Genomic DNA, 27,321 nt, shown 5'->3' with positions numbered 1-27,321 from the left:
GGTGGGCAACCTGGTGGGGGCACTAGGAGACAAGGCAGCTCCTTCGCCCCCACTTCCTGCGACGTGTGGGGCCACCATCCCGCCGGGAAGCAGTGGCTGTCAGGGGGATGTTCTGGAGCACATCGTGCAACGTGAACATGCTGAAGGAGATCTGCTCGTAGGGTGACTGTGTCCCGTTCTCATAGAGGCAGGCGAAAGCGATGGCTGGGCCACCAGAGATGGAGGTCTCGTTGTAGGGCAGCTCCATGTAAGCCAGGTCCGAGTAAGCACTTGGGCCCTCGTAGATGACCCAGGGCTCAGTCCAGCTCTCTACATCCCTGGGGAAGGTGCTCAGGTGGACCCCCATGTTGACCCGTGACATGGAGCTGGTAGGGTGGGAGTAGAGGACCCATGTCGGCGCTTGGAAGAAGGCAGCAGGGCTGGGAGTTGCTGCAGAGTCCCCTTGGACTGAGGTGATGCCACGGGTGTGGACGTGATGCCTTGGGGTTGGACAGCCCTTCTCAGGATGGGCCGACTGCTGGTGGCTGCTGGTGGCCAGGGCAGGCAGCCCATCACCTGCTGCCTGTCGAGGGGGCAGGTACCGAAACCCTGGGAGCATCCCAGGGAGCAGCCGGTGAGCTGAGCCCTGGAGGGGCACCACGGGCTCCTGGGGGGTGGCAGGGACATAGACGAAAGGTGCGGGGAAGCCAATGACACTGCCATGACAGCCATGGGGGGGCTCGACCAGCCGCTGGACCAGCTGCCCCCCGTGGAAGACAGCACCATCATCTGTGCTAAGTGCCTGGACTCTGAAGCCCAGGGGGCTGCGGGCGTTGCAGTAGAGGACGTTGGAGCCGTCCTCCTCGTCCACCGAGACCAGCTGGCACTCGCCGCTCTGCAGGTTGGGGATGAACTCCCCGAAGCGCCAATCCTGGCCGTGGTCATCGCTGTAGAAGGCAAAGGAGTGCGGGGTGGTCTTGCAGAGCTGCCCGAAGCACTCCTTGCAGTCGATGTGGTAGCTGTAGGCAGGCACCAGCAGCCGGCCAGACCGCAGTTGGATCCCGTGCCCAGGGCCCAGAGCAAACGTTGCCCAGTCTGGGGGAGTGGAGATGGGAGAGGGGTGAAGAGTGGCCTCCATGGTGCCCCTGACATGCCCAATGTGGGAGGGTCTCCAGAGCATCCCCCCCACCCCTTCCTAGCCAAGCAAGGTGGTGGGGTGCAGAGCCCAGTGCTGCCTGGCTGTCCTCATGCATGGTCCTACCCACAGCTATGGCACCTCTCCAGCGTCTCTCCCCCCATGCAAGCTACACAGATACTCCCTCCATCCCCTCACCCCTCTGCTTGAGGTCCTCTTCTGCCCCGCCTCTTCCTCCCTACCCTGAGGCCACCTCCAGCCATGTCACGGGTGGATCCAGGAGGCCAAAACCCATGGTTGCCCTCTTGCTGGCTGTCCTCCCCCCCCTCCTCGCCCCTCTCCCGTGGGCTACCTTTGATGGCCCCACCAATGACCTGCTGTGTCAGGTCTGTGGCTGTGCTCCAGCTCAGGCCCTGGTCAACGCTGGTGACACAACAGAGGCGGGTGACATTTTGGCCGGTGACAATCTGGTAGGCTTCGGGTGTCCTGCCCAGCACCGTGATGAAGAAAAGGAAGAGCGTGCCAGTGAACTCATCATAGAGCGGGCAGGGGTTCATCGACCGGTGGTGCTGCAGCGTCGCTGTCTCCAGCACGCGCATGTCCTCCCACTACCCGGGGAGGAGGAGAGGATGGAGAGGGTGAGGACCACTCCACTCCACCCAACCCAGCTTCCCTTCCCTGTGCAGGTGCCACCAGGACCTCAGTTGTGTCCTCCGGACAACCTCCCCCCAAGCTGTCTTCATGTCCCCAGCACAGCGTGTCCTCCCCTCCCCAACCTCGGGTGCCTCCCCTGTCCCACCTCCACGTAGCTCCCGTAGATGGTGCCGCGGCGCAGCACCAGCAGGTTGGCGTGGGCATCGTCGGCGCTCAGCCGCTCCTCTGCGAAGGCCAGCAGCTTGGCCACGCAGGGCAGGTAGAGCAGGGCGGGCACGCGGTATGTGACGCCGTTGGACTCCTTCTCGAAGAGCACGGTCCGGGCGGGGAAGTGCCGGGAGCTCATGGCGTCTACAGCAGAGAGATGCGGCCCCATCCCGGGTGGGTGATGAAGGTTGGGGTGGGGGGGGTGGGGAGTTGACCAGCTGCTGGGCACAGCTGGGGGTGCAGGCTGAGAGATGGGTTGTCCTTGGAGGGGTTTAATTTGGTGGGTTTGGGGACTCCCCAGGGAGCACAGGCTGGAAGGCAGGTCGCTAAGGGCAGGGTTGGGGGATGAACATGTGCTGCCGTGGTGGCAAGTCACTGCTGCTCAAAGGTGGGACGGGATTTTGTGTAACTGAAGAAGCTGAACCAGGCTACCCCAAAATAAAAATTATTTAGGTTGATCTTCAAGATGCTCTTCAAAATGGGTTTCTGATAAATTGAGACCAGTCAGCAAAGGGCAGAATGAGACCTGCAGCTCCCCACTCCCATCATCAAGCGGGTGTGTTGGGGGGCAGAGCCCATTTCTGCATGGCCGTGACCCGGGTACCGGACCCGGGCTCTTTGCGAGGGCTCAGGGAGTGTTTTGTCCTGCACTGCTGGTGCCTCCAGCACAGTGGACACAGCCGGCTCCTTGTTTCCTCCTCCCCTGTGGGGAAAACTGGGGGCCACAACACGAATCGCAGGGTCCCCAGCCAGGGTGTCCCTGTGGCAGTGGGGTGTGAGCGGTTCCCAAGGGCCTTTCCTTTGGGGACCGCAGGAGCTGCTGCCACCAGTTGTCCCCAGGTTACATGTCCCAGGTTATCCCTGCAGAAGAGATGGGTGTCTCGCTCTGGGGAGCAGCCAAGGACGACTTTTAATTATGAGTTTTTGTAGATTGAATACCCCATGGGGAAAGTGAAGGCACTCACCAGGTCCTGCTCGGCTGGGGTGTCCCCTCTGTCCCTCGCCCCCACTGCGGGGCACCGCCAGGTCCCGCAGTCGCTGGCTTTCTGCAGAGCCCGTTGCCTCACTGCTTCACTGCCACCCTCCCCTTGCAGGGTCCCCCCACCGATGGGTCACGGGGCTCCCGCAGCGGCGGTGGCCGGGACAAAGCCCTGAGTCAGCAGCGGCAGCCGGGTGGCACAAAGGCCCCGTTATCAGCCTGGGCAGAGCTGGGGGCCCCGTGGCTGCCCAGCCACCCTGTTCAGAACCCCCGAGTAGGGATGCAAAGGGAGCCGTGGGGGGGTGTTCACATCTCCTGCCTCAGTTTCCCTGGGAAAGGCCAGACCTCCCTGTCCAGGTGCTGTGACCCACGTTCACCATGGTTTGCCCCAGCTGTGAGCTCCCCAGAGTGTGGGCTGTGGGCCAGAGGGTCCCACGACCCCCATCCGCACACAGGTCAGCTGTTAAGTAATTATTTTGATGCCTCTATTCCAGTATCAGCTTAGCTAAAGGGGCTCAGCAAAATTCACATGGCATGTCACGGATCAGAAGCTCCAAGGTGAAAGCTCAGGCTCAGGCTGCAGAAAGGGCTGGGAAAGGCCCCCAGGTATTGCCCAGGCTGACCACGTGCACCCGCCATCTCCCCTACCTCCACCAGTTACAAATGCCTCCTAAGCCAGGTTAATTTTAGCTGGGGTTGCTGGAGCAGAAAACTGAAGGTGCTGTTAATCTCGTGTTGCTCCTGTTGTGCATCACATGGGCTGCGGAGGAGGGCAGGTTGCAGTGCAGGAGGAGGTTAACCCTTGCTTCAGCCGGCTTCCCTGGCTCTCTGCCAGGTTTAAACGCAGCAGAGGAAAAGCCCAGCTCTACTTCTCACCCTGCTCCCCTCCAACAGCATCTCTCCTGCTCCCAGGGCTGAGCTTCACCACTGAGGCGACGCTGCAAGCCAAGCAACCCTGGATCCATTAACCCAGTCGCACCACCCGGGTCCCTGCTGCCACCCTGATCAGCATGAGTGGGCAGAGACGCTGGCCAAGCTCTGAAATATTGCACCATGGGTGATGGCAGGTGTGCTGGGAAGGGGCGATGGGCAATCATTAACCGCACTGACGTTGGTCTTGGCGCTGCTGTCCTTCTGACGAACCTTCTCAGCACCAGCACGGCAACAGGAAGCTGGCTAACAAGCAAAGACGTCCCAGGCAGGTTTAATTACCTCCTTCAATAATAAGGTCATGCCCTAAACAAGCAAAGGCCATGCCTCCCTCCATCCCTCTCCTAATCAGTGTTGAAGAGTTTGGCCAACACAGCACAGGAGATGCCCAGAGAAGCCTCTGCTGATAAAGGGTTTCGGGGGTGCTGAGCCCAAGAGACCGTCCATGCCCAGGGACCTCGCCCAAGAGAGAGGGGTCAAACTACAAAACAGGCCCTCCCAGGAGAGCGCCAAGCTGTCCCAAGTGGTGCAGAGGCCCCGCCGCATCTCGTGACACACGAGAAGTACATCTCATGTGCCAGGAGGGGAAGGATGCCAGCCAGCCCACCCAGCTTGGGGCACAGTGCTTAGGACTCCCAACCAAAAAGCAGCTCTAGCATTGCATGGTGGCTGGATGTCGCTGAGCACAGATGCTGCTGGATGGAAGACCCAGTATCTCTCCTACACCTTCAAGCTCTGCATTTCCTTGTCATGCTCTCCTCCTTGTTTCCCTCCCCTCCCCTTTTTTCCCCCCTAAACAACGAAAATCAGGACCCGCTCTAGTGAGCTGTGTCCATCCTGGACGTAATGATGGCTATTAAATAAAGTCGAATGCAAACAAAATTATTAAGCCTGTGATTAATGATTAAAAGGCAGGAATGTTGAAGCCAGCTGAATGCCTGCCCAGTGCTCAGCAGCAGCGGGCTGTCCCCCTGCCTGAGAGCGGAAGGAGGGATCACACAGGATCTGGCCCGTGCAGAGTGTTTGGCTCGAGGTCCCCAAAAAGGGACCCACCACCAGCTGAGTGGCCCCAAAGAAAGTCCCCACCCTGCGTCCCCCTCATACGCAAGAGTCCTGTGGGCCAGTCACATGCCAGATATAGGGTGATGCACAGTGGTGGGAAATCGCAGCGGGTTGCCCCGTGTCCTAGTTGGGTGTTGAGAGCTGCATCTTCTCCTGAGAACTGGTCCACAGCGAGGGCAAGCCTAACCGCTTCCTCTTCTTGTGTGGGTGTTGAAGACTGTAAAGGTAGGATGTGTACTGGAGCTCTGGCATAACCATCTTCTGGCAGGTTCTCAGAGTCCTGTTGTCTAAGTCTTGTCTGAGGTTGTACCCAAGGATATTTGCAGACCCTGACTGGAAAGGCAGGAGAGCTTTGTCCTTGATGTAATCCTTTCCCACTGCCTCCTGGTCCAAGAGACAGGTCTCCATGAGCTCCTTCTGTCTCGTTCGCAGGAGATTCACCTCCTTCTCCAACAGCGTGAGTCCTATGGTCTCCTCAATTCTGTTCCAGAAGCTCTGGTTGAAATGCAGGTAGAGTTTCCAGTCCAGTGAGCACCACGTTTTTATCCGCTCCTTGCTTTCTGGAGTCAAGGTCTGGACGGTGTCCTGGCTTCTGGAATTGAGCTTAAAGTAAATCACATCATCCAGATCCCAGCACAAAGTGTGCTTCAAGAGGATCATGGATTCATCAAAGTAGTCTGCTATCAAGATCAGATGGAAGTTCTTTTCAATATCCTTCAAGACTGCCTGGACGTACTTTTCGTTGGCCACTGCGTTGTTGTCGTAGCCAAAGTCAAACCACATGATATTCCTGGCGTAGATATTTTGCTTGTAATTCTCTGGATAGTAATACTCCAGGGGTGATGCCAGGTACACATTCACATTCTTGGAGATCCTGAAGGCAGGGACAGTGTCCTTGTAGTAGATGTAGGAAGACTCCAACAGAGGAATGGGGTTCCTCAGGATGGAGAAGTAGAAGGTGTTTTCTGCCATCACCTTCCGCACCTATTTGCAGGGAGGAAGAAGAGAGGCTGTTAAAGTCTGGAGGCACTGCTTATTCAGCCACGTTTCTCCACAGATGCCACAGCTCTTTCTTACCTCCGAGGGGTTGAACCGCAGGTGGTTGCACATGATGTTGTAGTTTTGTCCTATGGTTTCAAAGTCCTCCACAAAGTGGGCCAGGAAGGTCTTTGGGTAGCCCAGGTGGACTAGCTGGTCAGCTGGGAGGGCGACGGTGAGATTGTACCTCTCCACAAACCTGAACATGATGTTCAGGACGGTGCTGCTGGCTGTCTTGTGAGTCTTGAGGAACATGACGTTAGTCTTGGCACGGCAAGGCATGGAAGACATCAGCAGCTCCTTGGGGCTCTTCGAGATTCTGCAGGAAGGCAAGAGATGGGAAAAACAGCCTCTCCAGTACTGTACCTCACCTCTGAGACTGGCAAAGCCAAACCTGAGCAAGTTCTCCTTCTGATACCACACCTGCATCTGGTGCAAGGCAATAGCTCAAACAAGCCCCATCCTTCAGATGTACAAGTCAGTTTTCTGCTTCTCCAGGTCCTCACTTACCCAAAGATCAATCCACTTTTTCCATATGGCTTATTTTGACCTGAAGAGCTGCACTTTGGTTAATTTGATCCCTTGCCTGCTCAAATGTGGACCTAACTTTGGGCCACTGCCCTTCCAGTATTAGCCTAAACCTCATGAGAGTTAAATCACGTGTCACAGGTCAGATCCTTGCTGCCCTGGGCAGACAAAGTCATGCAACCCTGTTTCTGCTTCACTTACACACGTACTTTTTGTTCTTCATATGGAAGAATCCTGACAGGAAGATGAGTCCCAGGCAAAGGCTGAAAATGAGACATTGCCTGGAAACAAAGAAAGAAAGAAATAAAGAGGAGTTTCAGTGGATTTTTATCCGATAGTCCTTCCTGAATGTGAACCACCAAACTTTGCATATTGCCCTTGGGAATTTTTATCACCGCGAGCACAATTTTATGTCTCATTGGTGTCAGCTACCTTTGGCTCCCCCAGCTCCATCAGCAGCTCAGAGGCAGAACAGTGAGAAATTGCACTTTCACTATCACTCTTCTGAACTTCAGCCTTTGGCAAAACACAGTCTACTTTGGGCAGAGCCTAAACTCTTCCAACAGCCTCCCACTCTGCTCTGCTGCCTTTTAATTTGCTTTTCTTTTGGTTTCTGTAGCTTTAGATCTTATTCACTATTCAAACTTCTCGTTTATTCACTAGAAAATGAGCCCTTTGTAAGGATATAAGGATTTCCCTGGTAAGAAATCTGAGCGGCTGCTGTAATCTTATCACTCCAGAAGATGGGGATCTCAAAGAAACACTAAACTGATTTATTTTTTTTTTCCGATGTAACAGATTTTTTTCAATACAGAAAACCGATTAATAACCCAACAGCGCTGGTAACGGACTAATTACCCCCTGCTTTCAAACAAGAGCACTGCTTCCCTGCTGTGACAGTTTCCCCTCCCAGGTCAGCTCTCATGCTCAGCCTCACCCTTTCATCAGATTTTCTCGCCTTGGCCAGACTTTAAACTGCCTGAGATGAGAGGCAGCCCTTTGGACCAAGCACTTCATCTACCCCTGCTTTACTTGGGTAATGACGAGCGATGAGTCTTTCCCAGCACTAATTATGCAATCACCATGTCAGTGCCTTCTAGCTGGGACATGTAGAGGAAGGCTTGATGCCCACCAAAAATGAACTTTTCATCACCAAGCTTGATCTGGCTTCTCTGATCCTAAAACCTTTTTTAACTTGGTGTGAATTCTATGTTTCCAGCTGCCATTTCTAAAACACAGCAGATCTGGCTTGGGTTTTAAGTTGTTTTGAGAAGATATAGTCCCATTTACAGCATGGGATGGTCACACTCATGGTTCCCACTCTCCCACACAAAGAAGGAAGGCCCCAAGCCTGCCCAGTCTGAGGATCAGTGGGCGTACACGGCTTGCTGTGGGCTGGACCTGGTGGTCCTTTCTACCGGCCTTCTGTCCAAGGGGTCCTCACACATGGTCCTGATGCACAGGGTGGTAGCTTCCATAGCCTCCAGCTTGTACCACGTGAAAGACACTGAATTGCTCCTTCCAGTTGGCCTCACAAGAGCACAACCACCAGCTTTATCTGACCTGGTCTACAGCCTCCCACTGACTGGCCATAGGATAAGCTGGGCTGTGACAGCCTGGATCCAGCCATGGATCACTGGAGAGAGGATGGGAGCAAAGTCCAACAGAACGTGGAGAGCTGCACATAAAAACAGCCATCGTAGCCAGCTGCACTAGCTCTGAGCGGGGAGCCACAAACTGAATGTAAACACAGTGGAAGAGTGGAGACAAGCTGCGATGTCGCAACATCGTGACGGCACTGCAGAAAAGCATTTGACTTTGCGCACCATGCAAACCTGCCAGAAACCACTTTTGCTTCAAGCTTTGCTTTGCACAAGAGTGTTTTCCTTGTCCAAGGGCACCCTGGCCCAAGTGGGAAATTCTCAGGCAGAAGAGCCCTTCCCAAAGCCAGGGAAGACCCTCAGGCACAGCTGGTACCAACCTCTGATAAGTATTTGCAGCACAGCTTCTACATGCATGAAGAGTTTCAAGACATTGCTGCGGCAGTCTTTCATCAATATTTAATTTTTTGGTCCCAGACCTGTTAGGGGGACAGGGGTGAAACAATCCCCTTCTCTTCGATCACTCTATGCAAGTAGAGATGAGACAGGAGAAGAAATGCAGATGGCCCCACATCAGATATGAGAGAGCAGGCTCACATCTGTCAAATGCAGCCTCTGCCTATTTTCTTGGTCTTTCATTTAAACTGAAGCCGATGTTGGTGCAATGGTTTTCCAAAACATGTCATCCTGCCTGTCTGGAGGTCTTGCCTAAGCCCATCCGGCAATGTCCTTCTTCTGCACCTTTTCTGTGGACTTCAATGCCTGCAGTAACAGTCCACATGTTTGTTTGGGTGGTGTCCCCGCAAGGGCTACCCAGATTGATGTTTTATGGGGCAAATAAATCAGCATACACCTTCAACAACCCTGAAGACAGATCAGGATCACAATATGCTCCAGAAGGATTAACAGTCCCTTCTGCTGCAAGAAGACAGGCTCTGTAGACCTCTACATCTTATCACCTCAAGGCATCCATTATATCTTAATAGTCGTTTACTTTAATAAGAGATTACATAATGCTGTCCTGACTCCAAATCTTCAAACACATGCAGCACACCAAGCCCATCTCCAGTGCAACTGGATGTTCCCAGCAGATTCGTTTTGTCTGGATGTGCTTTGAAAGCCCCAAACAACAGCAGGCTTTTTCACATGGAGACATGGGGAGGGGTAATAGTCTGGATTATCTAGGCACGTAAAGCCTCGAAGTGTTGCTGGTGCAGCACAAAGGACTGGTATTGCAGCACCAAACATGCCCCATGGGCAAGTTATGGGCACAAAAGCGCCACCAGTGAGCCCCGAGGGGCCATGCGAAGCTCACCCTGCTCCTCGTGTCACTGTCCTGAAGACAACAGCAACCTGCAGCCGAGCAATGTCGTCACTGTCACCATAAGCAGTGGCAGCCCAGCCTACACTGGGCTTGCCAGAACCATGGCAGCTTCCTGGAATGGCCAGTTTTAAGGAGCAAGAGTGACTGATTCCTTCGGCACATATGCCACGGAGGTGCCAGTCCCCACAGGGAAATGATGGGCTTCTTGTTCTGAGGGTGTCAAACAATGGTATCTTGTGGCGCGGTGCTTGTACCCCTGCCTGGGGATGTGTGAATGGAAAGGTTCCGGCTCCGGGAGCGAGCAGGGAGCGGGGACAAGGAGGAGACTGCAGCCACCTCCACCCCACTGCACGTCAGCCCAGTGAAGGCGAATGCTGGAGGTGTTCAGGTGAAGGGCCAAGGGCAGGGATCGAGGTGATCCCCAGGGAGGAGTGCAGGAAAATAGACCAGGGTGAGGGGAGAGGAGAGGGTTTCAGGTACACAGGGCACTGGTCAGTGCACTCATGCAGCTGAGTCTTGTCCCCAGTCACTTCAGGGATTCCCACCCCCATCAGCCTCTGGAGCTTGGCCACCCGCAGCTGCACTCGCAGGGGCTGTCACCGGCTTCAGCACATCCTGCAAACCTGCACAGGGGGTTTCACCACCCATTCTGCACCCACTGCCCCAGCACACCTCTGTGAGAGCCAGCTCTGCTCTTAAAGAGTGTTCCCTTAGTGCCACAAGACTGCAAGTCTCTGACCAAGCCACTTCTAAATCTGTATGTGTTGGGCCAACAGACACCATATTCAACGTTGGTTAAAATATCACCCATCCTTTAATCCCTTCAAGAAAGACAAGTACCACACGCCCGAGATATTTTACTGTTGACTCTCTCGCATGGGCAGGCTGAAGATGAACCAGGCAGGTACGTGGTGTTACAGAAGACAGAGCTGATCTTTTATACAAATGGCTACAGCCATCAGCAAAGGGATTTCATAACCATGGCACATCGATGGGAGTGTGGAGGGTACGGCACACAGGATCACGGCTGCAACGATTTCTTTTTTCTGCCCACGACAAGGAAGCATTTCACCTGGGATGCACAAAGCCCGACATAGCTGAAAGTTGCAGGGCACAATCACAGCCACCATTTACTTTTTTGCCCCTTTACTATAGTCTTGTGCAAAGCAAAGTTCAAGAGACAAAGCCACAATCTGAATGTCACAGACAAGTTACCTAAGCACGATAGACACGCAACCAGCCTGGGAGCCCTCCGAGGAAGCACTTGGGAGCTGATTGCTAAGACACGAAATCCTTCTAAGAAGCCAAAAAACTTGTGGAGCTGTCAGCAGGGCTGGCACCAGAAGCTTGACTCACCTTTCTGACCTGCGCCGTGCCATCTCCCAGCCAGGAAGAAAACACGGAAAACTACCCCTCAGGTCGCATTTGGAGATGCCACTATGGATGCTTTAAGGCTTGAGACAACCTTCTTGTTCATTTGGCTTAAGCCGGAAATAACAGATCTCTGTGTCAAGCTAACAAGGTTCTTTCAAATTAAAAGACCTGGAATACAGGAAAGAAACATTCACGGGGAAATTAATCTCGACCCTAGAGCGAACTGTAATTAACTCTATAGGTTAACAATTTAAAGGGATTACCTGAGCCAGACCTTTCTACAAGCATTTTAATTCTGCACCCACAGCATTCGCGTCCCTTTCCCCTTACCTTGAAGTGCACCCAGGGCTTTTCATGCTGCCTCACTGCTGCAAACTAGAAAATACCTCCTTTGCAAATCGACTCCAATACTCCTGTCGTCTCTGGGCTCCTGCGGCTCTGTCTCTATTTCTAGCATCCCTTCACTGCTATAAATGGCTGGGACAGGTGAGGACAAAGGGAGTGGCTAGGTGTTCCCAGGGGTGGGGGGAAGTTAATTAATAAGCCATGAAAAGCGCTGGTATGGCATGACATTAACACAAAGAGCTGCCTTGGGAGATGAGGCTTGCAACTGTTTTGCAGGGAAGTAAGGGTTTAGCAGGGACCCCTCTGTGGGGACCCCCCTTCTCCCCGGGAGGTGTGGGGGGTGACGGCAGGACCCAGGCAGGGTGGCAGGGGACTGGAGGAGGGCAGCATCACCCTCTTTGTCACCCTGCACACCAACACAGAGCTCGTTCTGTGCCACCTCCCTGCCCACCGCCACTTTCCTCTTCTTGCTCTGTGGTTTAGGACTGTCAGACACATTTGGTGACAGGAAATTAGGGACAACAGCAAAACAAGAACAGCGTTCACCTACCAGAAACTCCCCTTAAAACATTTAGACTTCAAACTCTTCCCCAGTAAAAACGCAAATATTGCAGCTGGAGATTAAAAGCTTAGAGACTTTGCTGTAGAGAGAGCTCCTGTCCCTAAGGGTGTTATTTTACTACTTGTCCACGAAGTGACTTGCTGGTGTTAGTAACAACTATTACAACTTGCATAACGCAGGAATTTGAGATTCCACCAAGGCTGCTGTACATGAGCACTTCACAAACTAGGTTTGATGGTTGCAAATTGCCTCAGGAGAGCAGGATTTGTCCTGCAAATCTGGAGGTGGGGTAACCTCCCCACTCCCCAAGCTGGGGATGAAGTCAGTGCTCTCCTCATTTTGGCAACAAAAAGTTTACCCACATCTCCCAGCCCGGAACAGGGGATTAAGCTGTTGCTTTTGGTCTTTTATGGCTGTGCCACTTCCCACGCATCTCCTGACATAGTTCCCTCCCCACCCATGGTGCCACACTGAGAGCCCAGTCCTCAGCATTCTGGCATCCTTCACCTACACTGCTATGTCTTCAGAGTGTCCAAACAGACAGCATTTCTTTTTAAATCACACCTTCCGCAGGCCAGCCCCAGCTCCAGTGCTTATCAAGATTCAGAGATTAGCAAGGTATAGGGTTGCTTTCCTTGAGTTTCTTGGCAGAACATGAGCCAATGTGCTGTTTAACGAAGAATTTCTAGGGTTACTCTTGGCACAGTGTCAGTTGCTGCTGGCAGGGGGGGGTCACGTTCAATAGACTTCTTTCTCCTGTTACATTATAGACGTCAACTGTGCAATTCCTTGATCAGAAGCTGGTAGAGCCCACAAATCACAAAAGGCCATTTTTTACACTTTCACAATTGATTCATTGATCTCTCCTGGGTTGTTGTACATGAATTGTCAGGTTTGGTTACGCAGAAAAACACGGTGCTGTACAGAAATGCTTGGCTTCACGTGGGACTAGGCTGCTCTGAGACTGGAAGCAGTGAAGGTAAGGCAGCTGATGCAAAATTAGTTAGCTAGGGAAGGATGCTGAATTAATAGCTCCACACTGGCCCCACTTCACACGTCTGCTTGCTTAGGGGAGAGCGTTGTGGGTCGGCCCTTATGGGCAGCTCAGCTCCATGGAGCCACTTGTTCACCCCCCAGCAGCAGGATGGGGAGAAGAATTAAAAGGGTGAAAGTGCAAAAACTTGCAGGTTGAGATAAAAGCAGTTTAACAGGTAAAGCAAAAGCTGTGCACCCAAGCAAAGCAAAAGAAACCCATTCACTGCTTCCCACTGCAGGCAGATGTTCAGCCATCCTGGTAAATCAGGGCTCCATCACACACAACAGTGACTTGGGAAGACAGATGCTGTAACGCTAAACCCCCCCTTCCTCCTCCTCTCCCCAGCTTTTATGGCTGAGCGCGTCCCATGCTATGGGATATCCCTTAGGTCAGTTGGGGTCAGCTGTCCCCAGCTGTGTCCCCTCCCAGCTTCTTGCACAACCCCTTGCACAACTGGTGGGGCAGGGTGAGAAGCAGAAAAGACCTCGATGCTGTGCAAGCACTGCTCAGCAACAGCTACAACATCCCTGTGCTATCAACACCGGTCACAGATCCAAAACACAGCTTTATACCAGCTACGATGATTAAAATTAACTCTATCCCAGCCAAAACCAGTACAAAGAGTCAAATGCTTCCTCACTGTGCCAGAAAACAGCTGCCTCAAAGCATCAAGCAACCACACCCACATCATTCTAATAGTTACGTCAGTCCTAGAAAAAATAGAATTTTGGACAAGAAATTCCAACCACCATGCTGCTTTACAAAAATACCCCCCCACACATATAGGTACCCACCCTGACTCTCCCTCCTATATAAAACAGTGAACCTATATTTGAAAGCATCATTGAGAACATGGAAGAGAAGGATAATACTGGTGTTTAAGCTCTAGAAAAGATACTGTAAAATAACACTCCGATAACTCCTCCCTTCTAGTCCCTCAGGGTAAGTGCTCTATTGTTTAGCTGGAATGGTAAACTTACATTGAGCTTAAGGATCTTCATGTGTAAAGAAGATGGCTAAAAGTAGCTGTGCCAGAATTTCCCTGGCCACAGCACTAGGTTGTCTGTCAGCCCTGACTCCCTCCCTAGCACTCCATATGTAGTTGAAAAAAAGCAGTATGGAAAGTTCCGCTTCCCAAAAAGAACCATTCACATGTAAAGCCTGTATTTTAAACAATTATGGTCAGTGGTTTGGGGGGAAAAAAAAAAAAAAAAAAAGAGAAAGAATGGCATAGGAAAAAGGCAGAGAATATAAACAGCCTGATCCGGAAAGAACAAGCTGCATCAGCTTAACTTGGCAGAAAGCAAATCCTGTACATTTCTTCTCTAACAACATCATGGATTTTCCATATTTTTGCATCACCTGATACACAAGCAGCACAGGCTGACTGCATTTCACAGTCTGTCTTCTCTTTGGTAATGATGGCATTGTTCACTCTGCTTCATCAGCTCCTCTCTGAGCAGTCCTGAGAAATGAAGGGAGGGGTGGGGAGTGCACCCATACCAGAGAGAAGGAGGGAGCTGAAGGGAAGAGACCCGAGGGTGGGCCTAGACACTGGCACTGGAGATTGCATTACAGAGGTATTTCTGTTAAAAGCATCCGTGTGGCCCAGTTGAGAGAGTTGTGACCTTAGAACTGTATTGTGAAGGGTGTTGAAACACAATGCTGAGCGTAAGCCATCACCCTTAATGCAATTCAACAGCTTGCAGCCCTGTAGAGACAGTGTTCTGGCTAAAAACAGAAGAAAAAAAGACTATAAAATGATTTTCTTCCAAGAAAAAGGCTCTGGATGGAACATCTGTTTCACTGCACAGTGGAAGAGCAGAAATCACTGCAAAGCAGCTAATGGAGAAGACAACTAGTGGGTAAAGCAACCATGTTCCCTAGTCTCATGGAGTCTGGTGAGGCCTCCCAAACCAGTAGACTGGAGTAAACCCCACTGATCACCACCCTCTCAGCACAGCTGGTGAGCCAGTTTCCAGCCCATCTCACAGACCCCCACCCAGGCTCTGCCTTGCCAGCTTGTCCAGAAGGCTGTGGGAAGGAGTGTGGGATGCTTTGCTCACATCCTGGCAAACAACATCCACTGCTCTCCCCACGTTGACATAAAATGGTATTTTGTTGCAAAAGGTGGTCAGGTTAGTGACGTGATTTACCTTTGGCAACCCCCTGGGCTTTTCCCAATCACCTGCTTCACCTGGACACAATAGAGCCTAGGTTAAGAGAGTGACATGTATTGGCAAATACGGATGTGACTAACGAACATTGGGTACACCAGAAGATGACTCACTAGCAGACGGCTTGGCCTGCCCTCTGATAACAGAAGCAGGACAATGTGACATTGTACACCAAACTGTAAATGGCAATCTCTCCTGTCATCTCAAAACAGAGACAGACTGTAGGAAAAAAAAAAAACAACAAAAAAACCCCCAAAACAAACCAACTAAAAAACCCACCTTAGAATAGAACAGTCCAGTTGGAGGGGGTGTACAATAATCACCTAGCCCAGTTGATGACCTGCTCACTTCAGGGCTGACCAAAAGCTAAAGCATATTATTAAGGACAGAGTTCAAATGCCTCTTAAACACTGACATGCCTGGGGCATTTACCACCTCTCTAGGAAGCCTGTTGCAGTGTTTGACCACCCTCTCAGTAAAGAAATGCTTCCTAATGTCCAGTCTGAACCTCCCCTGTCACAGCTTTGAGACATTCCTACACACCCTGTCCCTGGATGCCAGGGGGAAGAGCTCAACACCTCCCTCTCCACGTCCCCTCCTCAGGAAGCTGCAGAGCCATGAGGTCACCCCTCAGCCTGCTTTTCCCCAGACTAGACAAACCCAGAGTCCTCAGCTGCTCCACAGAGGACAGGCCTTCCAGCCCTTCACCAGCTCGCTCACCCTCCTCTGGGTGCACCCGAGGATCTTCACATCCTTCTGAAACGGTGGGGCCCAGCGCTGACCCAGCGCTCACCCAGCACTCCAGGAGAGGCCGCGCAGGCGCTGACCCCAGCGGGACAATCTCCTCTCCCACCAGTGGCCGCGCTGTGCCAGACCCACCCATGAGGGGGTTTGTCCTCTTGGGCCAGGGCATGCTGCTGGCTCCTGCTGAGCTGCTGCCGACCAGCACCCCCAGACCCCTCTCTGCAGGGCTGCTCTCCAGCTCCTCCCGTTTTATCCGTGCCCAGTGTTACTCTGTCCCAGGCGCAGAATCCAGCATGTGGACGTGTTAAATTTCACGCTGTGGATTGCCCGTTGTGCCGGCCTGTCTAGATCCCTCTGCAAGGCCTCTTGTTCCTCCAGAGAGTCAACAGCACCTCCCAGTTGGTATCATGAGCAAAACTGCTAAGGGAGCATTCAACTCCTGCACCCAGTTCACTGATAAAAACACTGCACAGCACCGGCCCCAGGACTGGGCCCCGAGGCACACTGCTGGTGACCGGTCACCAGCCAGCCGTAGCCCTGTTCACCACAACCCTGTGAGCTCTGCCCTTCAGTTTTTCACCTAGCACATCATGAACCTGCTCAGCACACAGCAAGACAACTTGTCCAGAAGGATGCTGTGATGGACAGCATCAAAAGCCTTGCTAAAATCTTTAATTAAAAAAATACTCAAACTGAGGCAACAGAGACACTGCCTGGGATTTGTGGAGGATCAGGCAAGATCCCAAGTCAAAAGGATCCTTCCATAATGATCAGTGATTCCTAAGAGGTATAAAAGGTGTGTCCAAACATTCCTTATCCTCCTACAAGTGTCCCTGGACATGCAGCACAGGTGACACATGTTAGAGGGCATGAAGAAGTGGTCAGAGAATGAACATGAGTAAAATCAGCCTACTTTAAAAATAAGCTTCTGTTAGGTTTTGCACTGACTTCTGGTACTTTCCTACACCACCATCTTCTTTCTCTCACCCTCCTGCTTGAGTAAGCATATTTTTTAATGCATCGTTTGCAATCAGGGATCCTCCTGAATGCCAGACAAGCTGATTTTATTTTTCTACTCCTTTATTTTCTTGACTATTGCCAGACCTTCCAAGCTGCTTTTGGGTAACGTCTGTCTGAACCGTTCTGTGGCCTCACTAACTCAAGCAGGACACTGGATGCAGGTACCAGCCTGCCCACTGGCCAGGGAGCCTCAGAACCACCTCTGCCAGGGTAAGGGGGCACCTCAGGAAAATAAATTAGCACAGAAATGTCTTCTGCCTTTGTCTTTTGCACATGCACAGTGTGGAAAAAGCTCTGGGTGATTTTAACATCACTGTCATCTGCATACAGCCTAATACAGTTTGCTGGTTGTCAGGGATACAGATTTTATATATCTCTGTAAATCATTAAGGTAACGGCTCTCACCCTCTGTGAGAGCAAACGAGGACTTGCTGTCAAGGACAGACTGGAAGACAAGGAAGCAGGAAATAATGCCTGAACCTGCCAGATGTCCCTTCCCTCAGCCTGGCTGCTGGCTTTTCCTCCCCAGCTGATACCACCCAGGAGCTGGGTCTCTGGGAACCTCCTCGGGCCCGTCCTTCCAGGACTGCAAACCTGTAGCTGCATGCTGTGAGACAACATCAATGCCCGTGGGGACAGCCTGCATGTGGCATCACTACAGAGGTCATGACCTGATGCTGCCATGCACTTTCCGACAAGCATATCAGATGAAAACAAGTGAGGAAGAGGAACGTTTTCAGTTGGAGATGGTGGTGTAGCATCAACAGATTCTTTTGTGCCTCTGATGTTACACTTGCACACCCCAAGCACAAAAATGTCTCCTCTGGCTGGTGTCACTTCACTGAAAAATCAGAGCAAACTAAGGGGAAAGAGAGCTGGAATATCCACACATAATATCTGCATGCTTGCTTTCAGTCCTCAGATTAAATAGGAAACTCGCACCATCAAAACTAGTACTGAGTATTTCTTCAGAAAGAGCAGGCACCCCTGAGAAGAGGAACCACGTTCCTTTACTTGTTCCATCACACTAAAAAAATAAAACAAGGAGCATTCCACATGCTTGATTGATCCAGCAGTTTGTTTATGGCTAAAGTGCAGTAACTGAGCTAGAGACGCCATCCTCGCGTGATGGGATCTGCTCGTTCTGGGTGTGCGCTGCTCTCAGGAACGAGAGGGCAGTGTCTTGTAGGGATTGAGGATCCCTTTGGGGTCTAACATGGCTTTGAAACGCTGCATTAGAAAGACTGCCTCACTGGCTTTGCTGTACTGAATGAACTGCTTCTTCTTGAAGCCCAGCCCGTGCTCTGCACTGACACTGCCGTTGTATCTTGTGGTCCACTCGTACACAAACGGCTCGATGGCACCCAGCAGTGAATGGCTATAGGACTCCGCTGTGATGTTCAAGTGCAAGTTTCCATCTCCTGCAAGAAAACATTCCAGAGGTGGGTCTGTAAGAAAAACTCAGTGGCCCTGCAATGGAGACTCACTACTGCCTCTTCCATGTATTCAAACAATGGTGCCTTTGTTAGTCTCCAAAACGTGCGAGAAAGGACAAGTCCACGGTCCTTCTACAAACATCAGCCTCTCCATGCACAAATAATTCAAATAGGATCTTTGTTTTTCCATGCTTTCAGTACAGTATTTGAGAGAGTGTTCTGAGTTAAGCTACTTTCAAATTCCCACTGTTGTGATTTTAAAATTAAAACAGTGCTGCATTGATTACTGTCCCACTACTGAGATGACATGCATAGACTTCCCCAATGGTATTTCATAATGATCATTAGATTTTAATATGGCCCTTCATCACTTTCTCTCTCTCCATTATGTTTGTGCAATGTTCTAAATGCACTTTGGCACTGCATCAACAGAAACAAAGAAAGCAGAACATTTTCTCCTTTTGCCATTTGGCATATGATAGTATTTGATTAAGCATGTAGTTGCTGGGTATTCAGAAGACAAAACAAACACAGCTTACTTATTCTCACTCTGGAACCTCTGCCTGCAACCCAGCAAACCCTCACAGTACACAATTTAAATCTCGATACCAAGAGCTACCAGAGGCAGCCTCTGTTACGCAGACTTGTCTTTCAAATCATCTCAAATCAAGAGTGCTTAAGAAAGTCCTGTACTTTGGGTTTTTTTATCAGAACAGCTCTGCTAAGCTACCAATTTACCTGCTTGTAAAATCAAATCAGTTTCAAAGTATTCTGACAAATGTACCAGCCTTTCTGTGCTTCATCACTTTCTCCTGGAGGGTTAATGGCTCACACAAAATTGATTTCCAAACATAACTAATCACTTTGGACAAGAAAGCATTTATGTACCACATGTGTCTAAGTACATTAATCAAATTCATGGTCCAGTTAAACAACCGTCATACTCAAACAGAAAGTACAGAGCAAGAAGACGAATGACCAGTTCAGTGGCTGGCTGGCTAGCAACCTGCCATTAACATATGGAACACAGTCTGAAAGCAATGAAATTCAAACATCAAGATCCTTATGCATCCTCCTCTTCTGATAGCTCCTGGCTATTTAGCCTATGCCTCTCACTGATCTAAAAACAACCTTTACAGCTACTAGGAAGTTGTGCAGCAAAACCAGGAGCACAGAAGAGCAATTGCCTCCTTTCCCAGCATCCACACTTACCCAAGTGGCCGTAGCCCACCACATTTTTGGCACTCTGGCCCAGGCGAGCCCTTGTATCAGTCACGAGATCATACAGCTTTCCCACAGGGAGAGAGATGTCGTATTTGTAGACATAGCCATCATGAGTGAGGGCCTCCGTGATTCTCTCCCGCAGGCTCCACAGTGCCTGATGAACCAAAGATCAAAGAAATCCAGATAAACCAAGTGCCCCTTGGGTTCCATGCTTTGTAGCACGGAGGAAAAAGAGCCTCGATTCTTTGCGTGTAACATCAACTACTCATTTCCCTCGACATCCTCTGCCTCTTGGAAGCTGGTAATAACACTGTACAATGCTGCTAAGAAAGCAAAGTAATACACCAACTCTTCAAGCTTGACAGCACTCCAGAGAGAAAGAACACAGGCATGGGCATTTTCTCTCAAAGCTGGTTTGGGTTTCCTGAGAAGTGAGGATGCGCCTCCTCTACTAAACTGCAAGGGTCAGTGTGGGAACAGGGGCTGGAAGAAACACGGGTCAGAGTAAAAGCCTCATGTTCACCGGGCAGATGCAAATGAGAGTTTCTTAGTGAGACACTATGTGTCTGTGTAGTTCCCTGAGACCACAGTCTCTGGTTCTAACATACTGTCATGTCAGCCTCCAGTGCTTTGCTCACTCCTGACCTTGCTGACAACTCAGCTTCTGGTTTTGGTAGTTTACAGGCAGTTTGGGTCCTACCCCAGCATCTACAAGATGTAATTCCTTATTCTTATCTTTTTGAAAGGGGAAACATCCACTGAAACCCCAAATACTCAGGCCTTCTGGGAAGAGTCAGCAGTGGTATTTTCTCTTAGCATTCTTACTCAGTATGTGGAATAAGCTACCAGATCACTCAGGGATGTTTATACTAAACATCAGTCTGAACATTTACCTAATAAAAATACAAATCCTAGTAGAGAATCATGTCAAAGACATTTGTGCAAGAAGCAACAGTGACTTGCCTTTATTTTCTTATCATCTGTTGCCACAGTTCCATCAGTGACCAAACCAGAAGTCATGGCCTGTTCTAGGAAGTTGTTCAACTTTTCTTCATCATGGGTCGAGTTGGAGCCTGAAGTTTCAATTAAAACGTAAAAAGGGCTGCCTGAAAGTGAGGGAGAAAGAATAAGCAGATGCTCTGGTGTAAAAGCACAGGAATTTAGCAGAGGTTGTGAAGCTTCTCCCAAGCTTGGCATGTTCCATGAGGTTGCTTTACTGCACAGATTCTCTGGTGCCAGGTGGAAGGACAGCTCAAGTGGCAATCTTTTATCTGTAGGACACTTCACTTACATGCTCTATCCTGTACCCAGCTACCCCTTTTCAGTAAATTAGCAGTTTGGTGGAAACAAGTAGAAGTAAAAAGTCTTATATTTAAAGACTTCCGCCAAACGTGTTTGGAATTGAATACTGAGTAGAAAAATTATGAGGGGTGCCCACATGCTCATTGACATACATATATATATATGTGTATATATATATATATATGTGTGTATATATATATATATATATAAAAAAATATGTATGTATATAAAACTAGGCTAAAAATCCCCCAAGCAGTACAATGCCTCTTTCTGCAGCATGAATGACCCTGGTACCTGTCACTGGGCTGGACAGCTTGAGATGTCTCTCAACCAATTCCATGCACTTCTCATCCATGAACTCACAGGCAGACAGGATCTCTCCCAGCATGGCTCTGCAGGTTGTAAATGTTTCCAGAACCTTAGCAAAACTCTGACACCCTTCAGACAGGACACAGAGAGGAATCAGGAACAAAAAAAACAGCGCCTCAAAACCTTGTAAAAAGTTTTAAATAGTCTATCAGGCTTCAAGTCATCTTTCCCATCTCCAGAAAATGTAAACTGCTACCCTGCATGGGTTTAGATCAGCAGTTCCTGTAACGGGAAAGGTTTCAGAGCACAACAGGAAGAGGACATAACAATTAGTCTGCTATGGCAAGGACCTCTTGAATAATCTAAGACAGTTCATTCCAAAACATCTGCCCCAACCTCAGTTCTTAGCACCAGCAAGAAGGCAACCAAGGGAAATTTAAAGGCTACTGTGAGAGTCCAGGCAAATTCTGGGGTCCAGTGCACACAGTCCACAGGTCTGTCAGTGCTTGGAGTCTGCTCATCCCCTCCTAGGAGCTCAGCTCTCTGCTCTCAAGGCCACAGCTGATATGAGCAAGCTATCTGAGAAGCCCCTGCTGGCCTTGGAGGCTTTTGAGAAAAATCTCAGTGAAGGCTCCCCACAAACCGCTGTTTGCACAGCTCTCAGCACCCCTGATGAGGCTCCCTCAGAAGCAGCTTTTAAGCAGCTGTGCCTGACCATGAACCCTGCTGATCTAGACCTTGACCTGAAGACTTGAATTTCCATTCTTGCCTTGTCACTATGGACTCACCTGGTGACCGCTGGATTGTGGCTGCCTCTGCCTGGTGTCACCAGACCTGCCCTGCTCCCCTCACTCAGGTACTGTCAGACCAGGCCCTCGTCAGTGGACAGTGTCCTGTCTGCCTCTTCATCCTGCTAAGCTCCTGGCTCCTCGTCCCTTGCAGAGCAACCCATGCTTGCACATATTTTACACGTTTACACCACAGATATAAAGTAACTGTATGGGTATTTTAACATACAGCACCATACTATTTCTCAGGAATAAGATGATGCTGGTAGTTGAGCTCAGCAGACTGACCAGTACTTTCATCTCTCCATTCCTATTCCCTTCCCAGCCTCCAAATTTAGGTGTGAAATTATTAATATCAGCTCCTACCTAGGAATGCCAGATTCACAGCCTTAGGTTTCTGAGGACAGAGTATGGAGACAGCAGTGACAACTCCCAAGGTCCCCTCAGATCCGATGAAAAGTTGCTTCAAATCATAGCCAGTGTTATCTTTGCGCAGAGATGCCAAGCAATTCAGAGCTGAGCCATCACCCAGCACCTGTGGGAATAGAAAGACCCAGTCAATGCACCATGTAGAACTCTGCTGTCATAAGCTGATGAAAACCTGCCACTAGCCTTGAGCACTGGACACCAGCTACAGTCCACTCCCAGTCTCGTCACTGTTCCTCCATTCCCAGCTCTTCCTCCCCTCTACATCCTACCCGTCTTCCCTCAAACCTTTCTGCTTCTTTTTTTACAGTGTTTGCACACATTCCAGCAGGACAAGCAGATCGAGTTCACACTGCTTTTCTCAGCAGTGGTGGCGAAGATCAGCCATTCTTTGCAGCCCTAGCTCCCATTATTCAACAGACAGAGGGAACACTATTTGAAATAGTGAACATAGCTCACCAGAATGAAGGCCTCCACCACTTGAGCCTTAAATCAAGTCTTAATAGCTCTAAGTCATGCTATTAAAGGCTGTTTTGACACTAGAGGTACTAACCTGAGAGAGAAAAGCTCTCCTTTCTGGGCCTACACAATAAAACCAAACCAGGCTTTTGTTACCTTCCCAATTTATTTCCTACAACCTCTTGGCTCCCAAGCCCCGAAACCTTTTAGACCCACTAATCCTGGTCTTTACATACAGAGGCGCAGGCCTGTGGAGCAGAAGCAGGCTGAGGAACAGCAAAGACTCTAGGATAAATCCAGCAGCCAAACGAATTCAAAGCAGATGGCTCTATTAAAAGTCGAGTGAGCAGCCACTAGAAGAGTACTGTAGGATCGATTTAGCAGAGCGTTCCAGAGACGCACCACTCCACAGAGAAACCAACCAAATTTGGGATCACCAAAACTCTCCCTATCTTCTCTGGATTAGAAAACCACCTAATATCACTTCTGTCAGTAAGGAAGAGGTGGAAGCTGGAAACTGCAGTAGCAATAACAGACGCTGTACCCGTGAAGACACTTGTTAACCCTTCTCAAAAAAGCCATGAAAGGAAAAGTTAAGAGTGGAAGCCTGCACAACGGATAGTTAAGGGCTAGAACAGCTGGAAAGGTATGAAGCAAAGGTATAAACACAGAAGAGAACTGCCATGTACTCGCCTTACCACTTCCAGGCCTAGCACTGTCCCTCGCAGAGAGCCGTATCTCAAGAGCCGTAAACCTCCAGCATTTGTGGCCACATTGCCACCGATGTGACAGCTACCTTTCGCTCCCAAGTCAAGTGGCATGATAAACCCCTGGTCCTCCAAGTACTCGTTGAGTTTCTCCAAGATGCAGCCAGCTTGGCACACAAGGATTCCTGAAACATAAACATCCTGCTACAAGCTGATGCCCAAGGAGAAGGTGCTTCTTCAAGAGGCAGGATGAGTACAAGCAGATGCAATCACTTCTTCCTCCACAACTTTCTGGGATTCATTTTAAAAGCACAAAAAGTCTGCATGCTACAGGGCATTGTCCTACATCTCCTCAAGCCTAGGGGAGCTTTGCTGTTGCCTTAACACTTCATCATACACAGTTCCAAACTGGCAAAACGCGATGACATTAAGTGTATCTCTGCCTGTTCTCTCTCTCTCTCTAAGAACAGAAATACTCAAACCAGTCTGACTCCTAACTCTCCGAATTGAAACAACGTGTAAGTTTTCCCCATCCCTCTGCTACAACAGTTACCAGGTGCCTTCTTTAACACTGTCAATCCCCTCCACTTGGATGGAGAAACTGCTGGGTTTCTCATTTAATTTATGAACAGATAATAGGATGTCCATGTTTCTCTTCTCTCTTTCTTCCTCTTTCTGCCACCAAATGTATTTTTATGTCTGCTACCATTATAGCCTAAGGATGACATCAAGCAGCAGGAGCCTGGATGAAGCAAACCTTTGATGCCCCTTACGATGCTGCTGGCCTGAACCTTGCTGATCCTGCAGTTATCAGTTCCTAGGAAAATGGCCAGTTTAGGGCCTGGGGCTGATGCCTGTGCCTCACATCTCTGAGATATTTACCAGACACCTTGTCAAAGCTGATGATCCGGTTCATGAGAACAGTGGAGAGAATGATCTCATCAAAGACAGGAACGCTGCCCCCAACAAGGCCTGTGTTTCCCCCCTGTGGGTTCACTGCCAAGTTCCTCTCATAGCAGTACCTGGAAGGAAAAAGGTTTCTGAAGTCTTATACATTTTAAGGCCATAATCCAGACTATCAGAAGAGTTTCACCTCCACATGCCTACTGCTGCGACAGTGCTCAGCACTCCTTAAAATTAAGCAGTGTTTAGCCTGAAGATTAAATTGATACAAACTGTGAAAGTGAGAAAGCACACCTCTTTATTAAACTCACCCCAGCACTGAGCAAAGGAAGGAACACTTGGGGTTACCCCTGTGCGTATCTACAGATCTGCCATGCCACACCTGCCTGAAAATCACCGCTCGCTCTATTTATACGTAAGCTATTTATGTAGCAGTCTCTGTTAACAACTTGGCTTCCTCAGTGGGCTCTGACAGATGGCCTCCGGCAGTGGTGTAAGACATAACTGCCCTCCTCCTCCCCTCAAGAAATTAATGCCCTGTAGGCAATGAAACAAGTGCATCTACGCCACACCTGCTTCACCTTCCAGCCTGCCACAGCCCTGCAAGGCACCACCCATCACATCCTCTCCAAACTCACAGAAGTTCTTGCACAACAGATGGCACACAGCCACAGTGCATCAGCAGTTACTTCAGAAGCCCTGACTTTACTGTGCTCTATATATCTATTTTAACAGAGCTGGGAGCAGGTTCGTGCAGCTTTTAGCTCTTCAGCCAAAGAAGCAGCAGTTGATCCTTCATACTGATACCCAACTGGAACTATGCTCACACCAGCAAACCAGGAAAGGGTTCTTACTGATGTGGTGGACAAAACATTAGCTCCTCAAACTGCCTGATTCTGACCTAACCTTCTTTACCTTTTGAGACAGACCTTCCTGAATCCTTCAACACAAATGCTCCTCCTGAGCACTAGTACAGTGTCTAATTTGGACAATTTCATAGAGCAGAAACATCCTGCCACCATTTCTCTCCTCCACACTAAGCACTCTTAAGATCCTTCTACTCAAAGCCATCAACATTGATTTGAGAAGTCTGCTGCTGCCCACTTAGCCTTTGCAAGGACATCTGGCCAGGAAAGATTAATTTTATTTTGCAAAACAAATGAAAGTTCGGCCCTTGTTTCTGCCTGATACTGACATGACATCATCACCCCAGAAAAGCTAAGGGCCAAAGAGAGCACTGGGCCTGGGAAATACAAAGCACAGGTGGAAGTCCCTTTCTGCACTGAAAACTTTCAGCTTTCTAAGTGAAAACATTCCTAATTAGGAAACTGTAGGTTTTTAGAGTGACACTGCCTACCCACCAATACATGCATACCCCCAGGCTGGCAACAGTCTCTGAAACAAAAGGTACTTCAGGAAACAGTGGGCAGCCCAAGGGCAGTGGGGATATAAAGAACAGAAGAGAGAACTGAAGAGACCAGAGCTCAACCATAAGACACACAGTCAAGAAGAAAACAGCTTCAGCAATTTCAGTGCTTGAGCACTGAGTAACTGAACATCCAGAAGTTCCCTTCACTTGCTGGATCCTTCCTGAATAACCTGAGTTTCCTCACCACAAACCCCAGCAGAAAAGGTACATGTTACCTGAGAATCTGAGACACCTCTGCTGTTGTCTGTGGCTTCAACATCAGCTTGCTACAGCCTGCAATGAAAGCAAGGGACTCTCAAGGCACCTTGTGGGCCCTACAGAGGTCAGAAAGAAAAAGGTGGTAAAGCATGTCTAAACAACAGTGTTCCCTCACTGTGAGGCAGAGGCATTTTAACCACTTCCAAAACAAATATTCTCAATAGCAGGCTTTCCCTTAAAGCACTGTAAAAACCTTACATGTGATACGTAGACTTGGTTGCCAGTGAGGGCAATGGGAAAAGTTGTATACTATCATGAAAACTGACAAACACAACAGAAAATTCACACTACTTACTTGTTTTGTGAGGTTGAGCCAAAATTATTAACTGAATCAATTTGTTTCAGGAAAAAAAATAATTAGTAAGTTAACCGGGCTTAGATGATTTTTTTTTTTTTTAAGTGAAAGCCTGAAAAATTACCTGAAAGATTAGGTAATTCTCAAAGGAGTATTTACTATGAGAAAAACTAATTTTGTTCTGTAAAGACATGGTCTGCTATAAATAAATATGAGATTTTCTTTGGAAGACTTTTCATTCTGGTACGTTAGCAGAGGCTGAGAGGAGGTTTTACCAAAATCAAAAAATAAACAACTTCACATACCTCGGACTGATTTAAGCCAGTCCACATTAAACGGTTTCAATTCCTCCGGATTTGTGATGACTCTACCTGGCATCATGCGCTCAAAGAAAGCCACATCACTGTCGGACACAAGGGAGAAGGGCAGCCGCTGCACTCTGTAACGCTCACTGGTCAGCATGACCTCCTGGAAGCCGGAGGAGGCTGCGTGGAGCGCTCTCCTGCCCGGAGGCCTCACACCCCACGGCCCGGAAACCACACTCGTGGGCATCCCTGGTGGTTTCCTCTGCTGAAGCACCCCCGGGGCACAAGTCACACTCTGCGGTGCCAAGATCCTCGTGTGGAAGCCCGTCAGCCATCTTAGCTGAGCCCAGCGACTCCACACAGAGCAGTGGGCGCCGGCAGAGGAAATCCCCATGATCACCCTGAAAAACAGAGGCCTAGCTCATGGGCGAGCTCCCCTCCCTGCCGCCCGGGCTCTGGGGTTTCCCCTCCCGGCGGAAGCAGCTCAGGCACTCTCCCAGCCTGCGAGGAGCCGGGAACGGGCCCCTGTCAGTGTGACAGCCACCCGGGCAGGCGCCACCCCGGGGGTGGGGGGACACCCTTCGCGTAGCGCCTCAGACCAACCGCCCGCCAAACCCCAGCCGGCACACGGCAGCCTCACGCGCCCCTCGGGGCAGGGGAGAGGTGTGTGTGTGGGGGCAAACCCGGCTCCTGGGCCTGGCAGCCTCAGGCCTGTCCTGCTGCAGGCAGCAATGGCGGCTGCGAGGCACCGCCGCGGCCGGGCCCCCCCCTGACGCGGACAGGCC

At 50.1% G+C, this 27,321-nt stretch overlaps 3 protein-coding genes across 9 annotated transcripts in view; all 3 read right to left on the bottom strand.

Annotated features, from left to right (window-relative positions):
• Window positions 1–2,148, bottom strand: part of NEU4 (neuraminidase 4) — a 3,053-nt gene extending 905 nt beyond the window's left edge. Inside the window, exons 1-3 of the mRNA XM_026855506.1 lie at window positions 1,914–2,148; window positions 1,467–1,722; window positions 1–1,074 (exon numbers count right to left, since the gene is read on the bottom strand). Of these exons, the coding sequence (XP_026711307.1) occupies window positions 23–1,074; window positions 1,467–1,722; window positions 1,914–2,144 (1,539 nt within the window). The 5' untranslated portion in view covers window positions 2,145–2,148 and the 3' untranslated portion in view covers window positions 1–22. The remainder of the gene's footprint in view (window positions 1,075–1,466; window positions 1,723–1,913) is intronic.
• A 2,607-nt stretch (window positions 2,149–4,755) lies between these two features.
• GAL3ST2 (galactose-3-O-sulfotransferase 2) lies at window positions 4,756–15,399 on the bottom strand. Of its 6 annotated transcripts, none has more exons than XM_026855510.1 (6): window positions 12,226–15,399; window positions 10,794–10,979; window positions 6,716–6,793; window positions 6,024–6,303; window positions 4,883–5,930; window positions 4,756–4,847 (listed from the first exon to the last, which is right to left on the bottom strand). In XM_026855510.1, the coding sequence occupies exons 2-5, from the start codon at window positions 10,814–10,816 to the stop codon at window positions 5,070–5,072; spliced, it is 1,242 nt and encodes a 413-aa protein (XP_026711311.1). In that variant the 5' UTR covers window positions 10,817–10,979; window positions 12,226–15,399; the 3' UTR covers window positions 4,756–4,847; window positions 4,883–5,069. The 6 variants fall into 6 exon arrangements, with proteins under 6 accessions (XP_026711311.1, XP_026711310.1, XP_026711313.1 ...); XM_026855509.1 differs by lacking the exon at window positions 12,226–15,399 and adding an exon at window positions 11,142–12,187; XM_026855512.1 differs by lacking the exon at window positions 12,226–15,399 and adding an exon at window positions 11,142–12,187 and having other exon boundaries at window positions 6,722–6,793.
• Window positions 15,400–15,924: 525 nt separating this feature from the next.
• Window positions 15,925–27,269, bottom strand: D2HGDH (D-2-hydroxyglutarate dehydrogenase). Of its 2 annotated transcripts, none has more exons than XM_026855503.1 (9): window positions 26,537–27,269; window positions 25,894–25,951; window positions 24,229–24,368; window positions 23,338–23,531; window positions 22,121–22,289; window positions 20,952–21,095; window positions 20,319–20,461; window positions 19,344–19,509; window positions 15,925–18,116 (listed from the first exon to the last, which is right to left on the bottom strand). In XM_026855503.1, exons 1-9 carry the CDS (start codon window positions 26,928–26,930, stop codon window positions 17,857–17,859), a joined length of 1,668 nt encoding a protein of 555 aa, XP_026711304.1. In that variant the 5' UTR covers window positions 26,931–27,269; the 3' UTR covers window positions 15,925–17,856. The 2 variants fall into 2 exon arrangements, with proteins under 2 accessions (XP_026711304.1, XP_026711306.1); XM_026855505.1 differs by having other exon boundaries at window positions 25,894–25,992; window positions 26,537–26,630.
• Window positions 27,270–27,321: the final 52 nt, after the last annotated feature.

The sequence above is a fragment of the Athene cunicularia genome (assembly GCF_003259725.1).
Source record: "Athene cunicularia isolate RWA chromosome 9 unlocalized genomic scaffold, athCun1 chr9_part2, whole genome shotgun sequence".
NCBI classification, from domain to species: Eukaryota; Metazoa; Chordata; class Aves; order Strigiformes; family Strigidae; genus Athene; species Athene cunicularia.
Note: the sequence above shows the minus strand (reverse complement) of the source record. Positions and strands in the feature narration are given on the sequence as shown.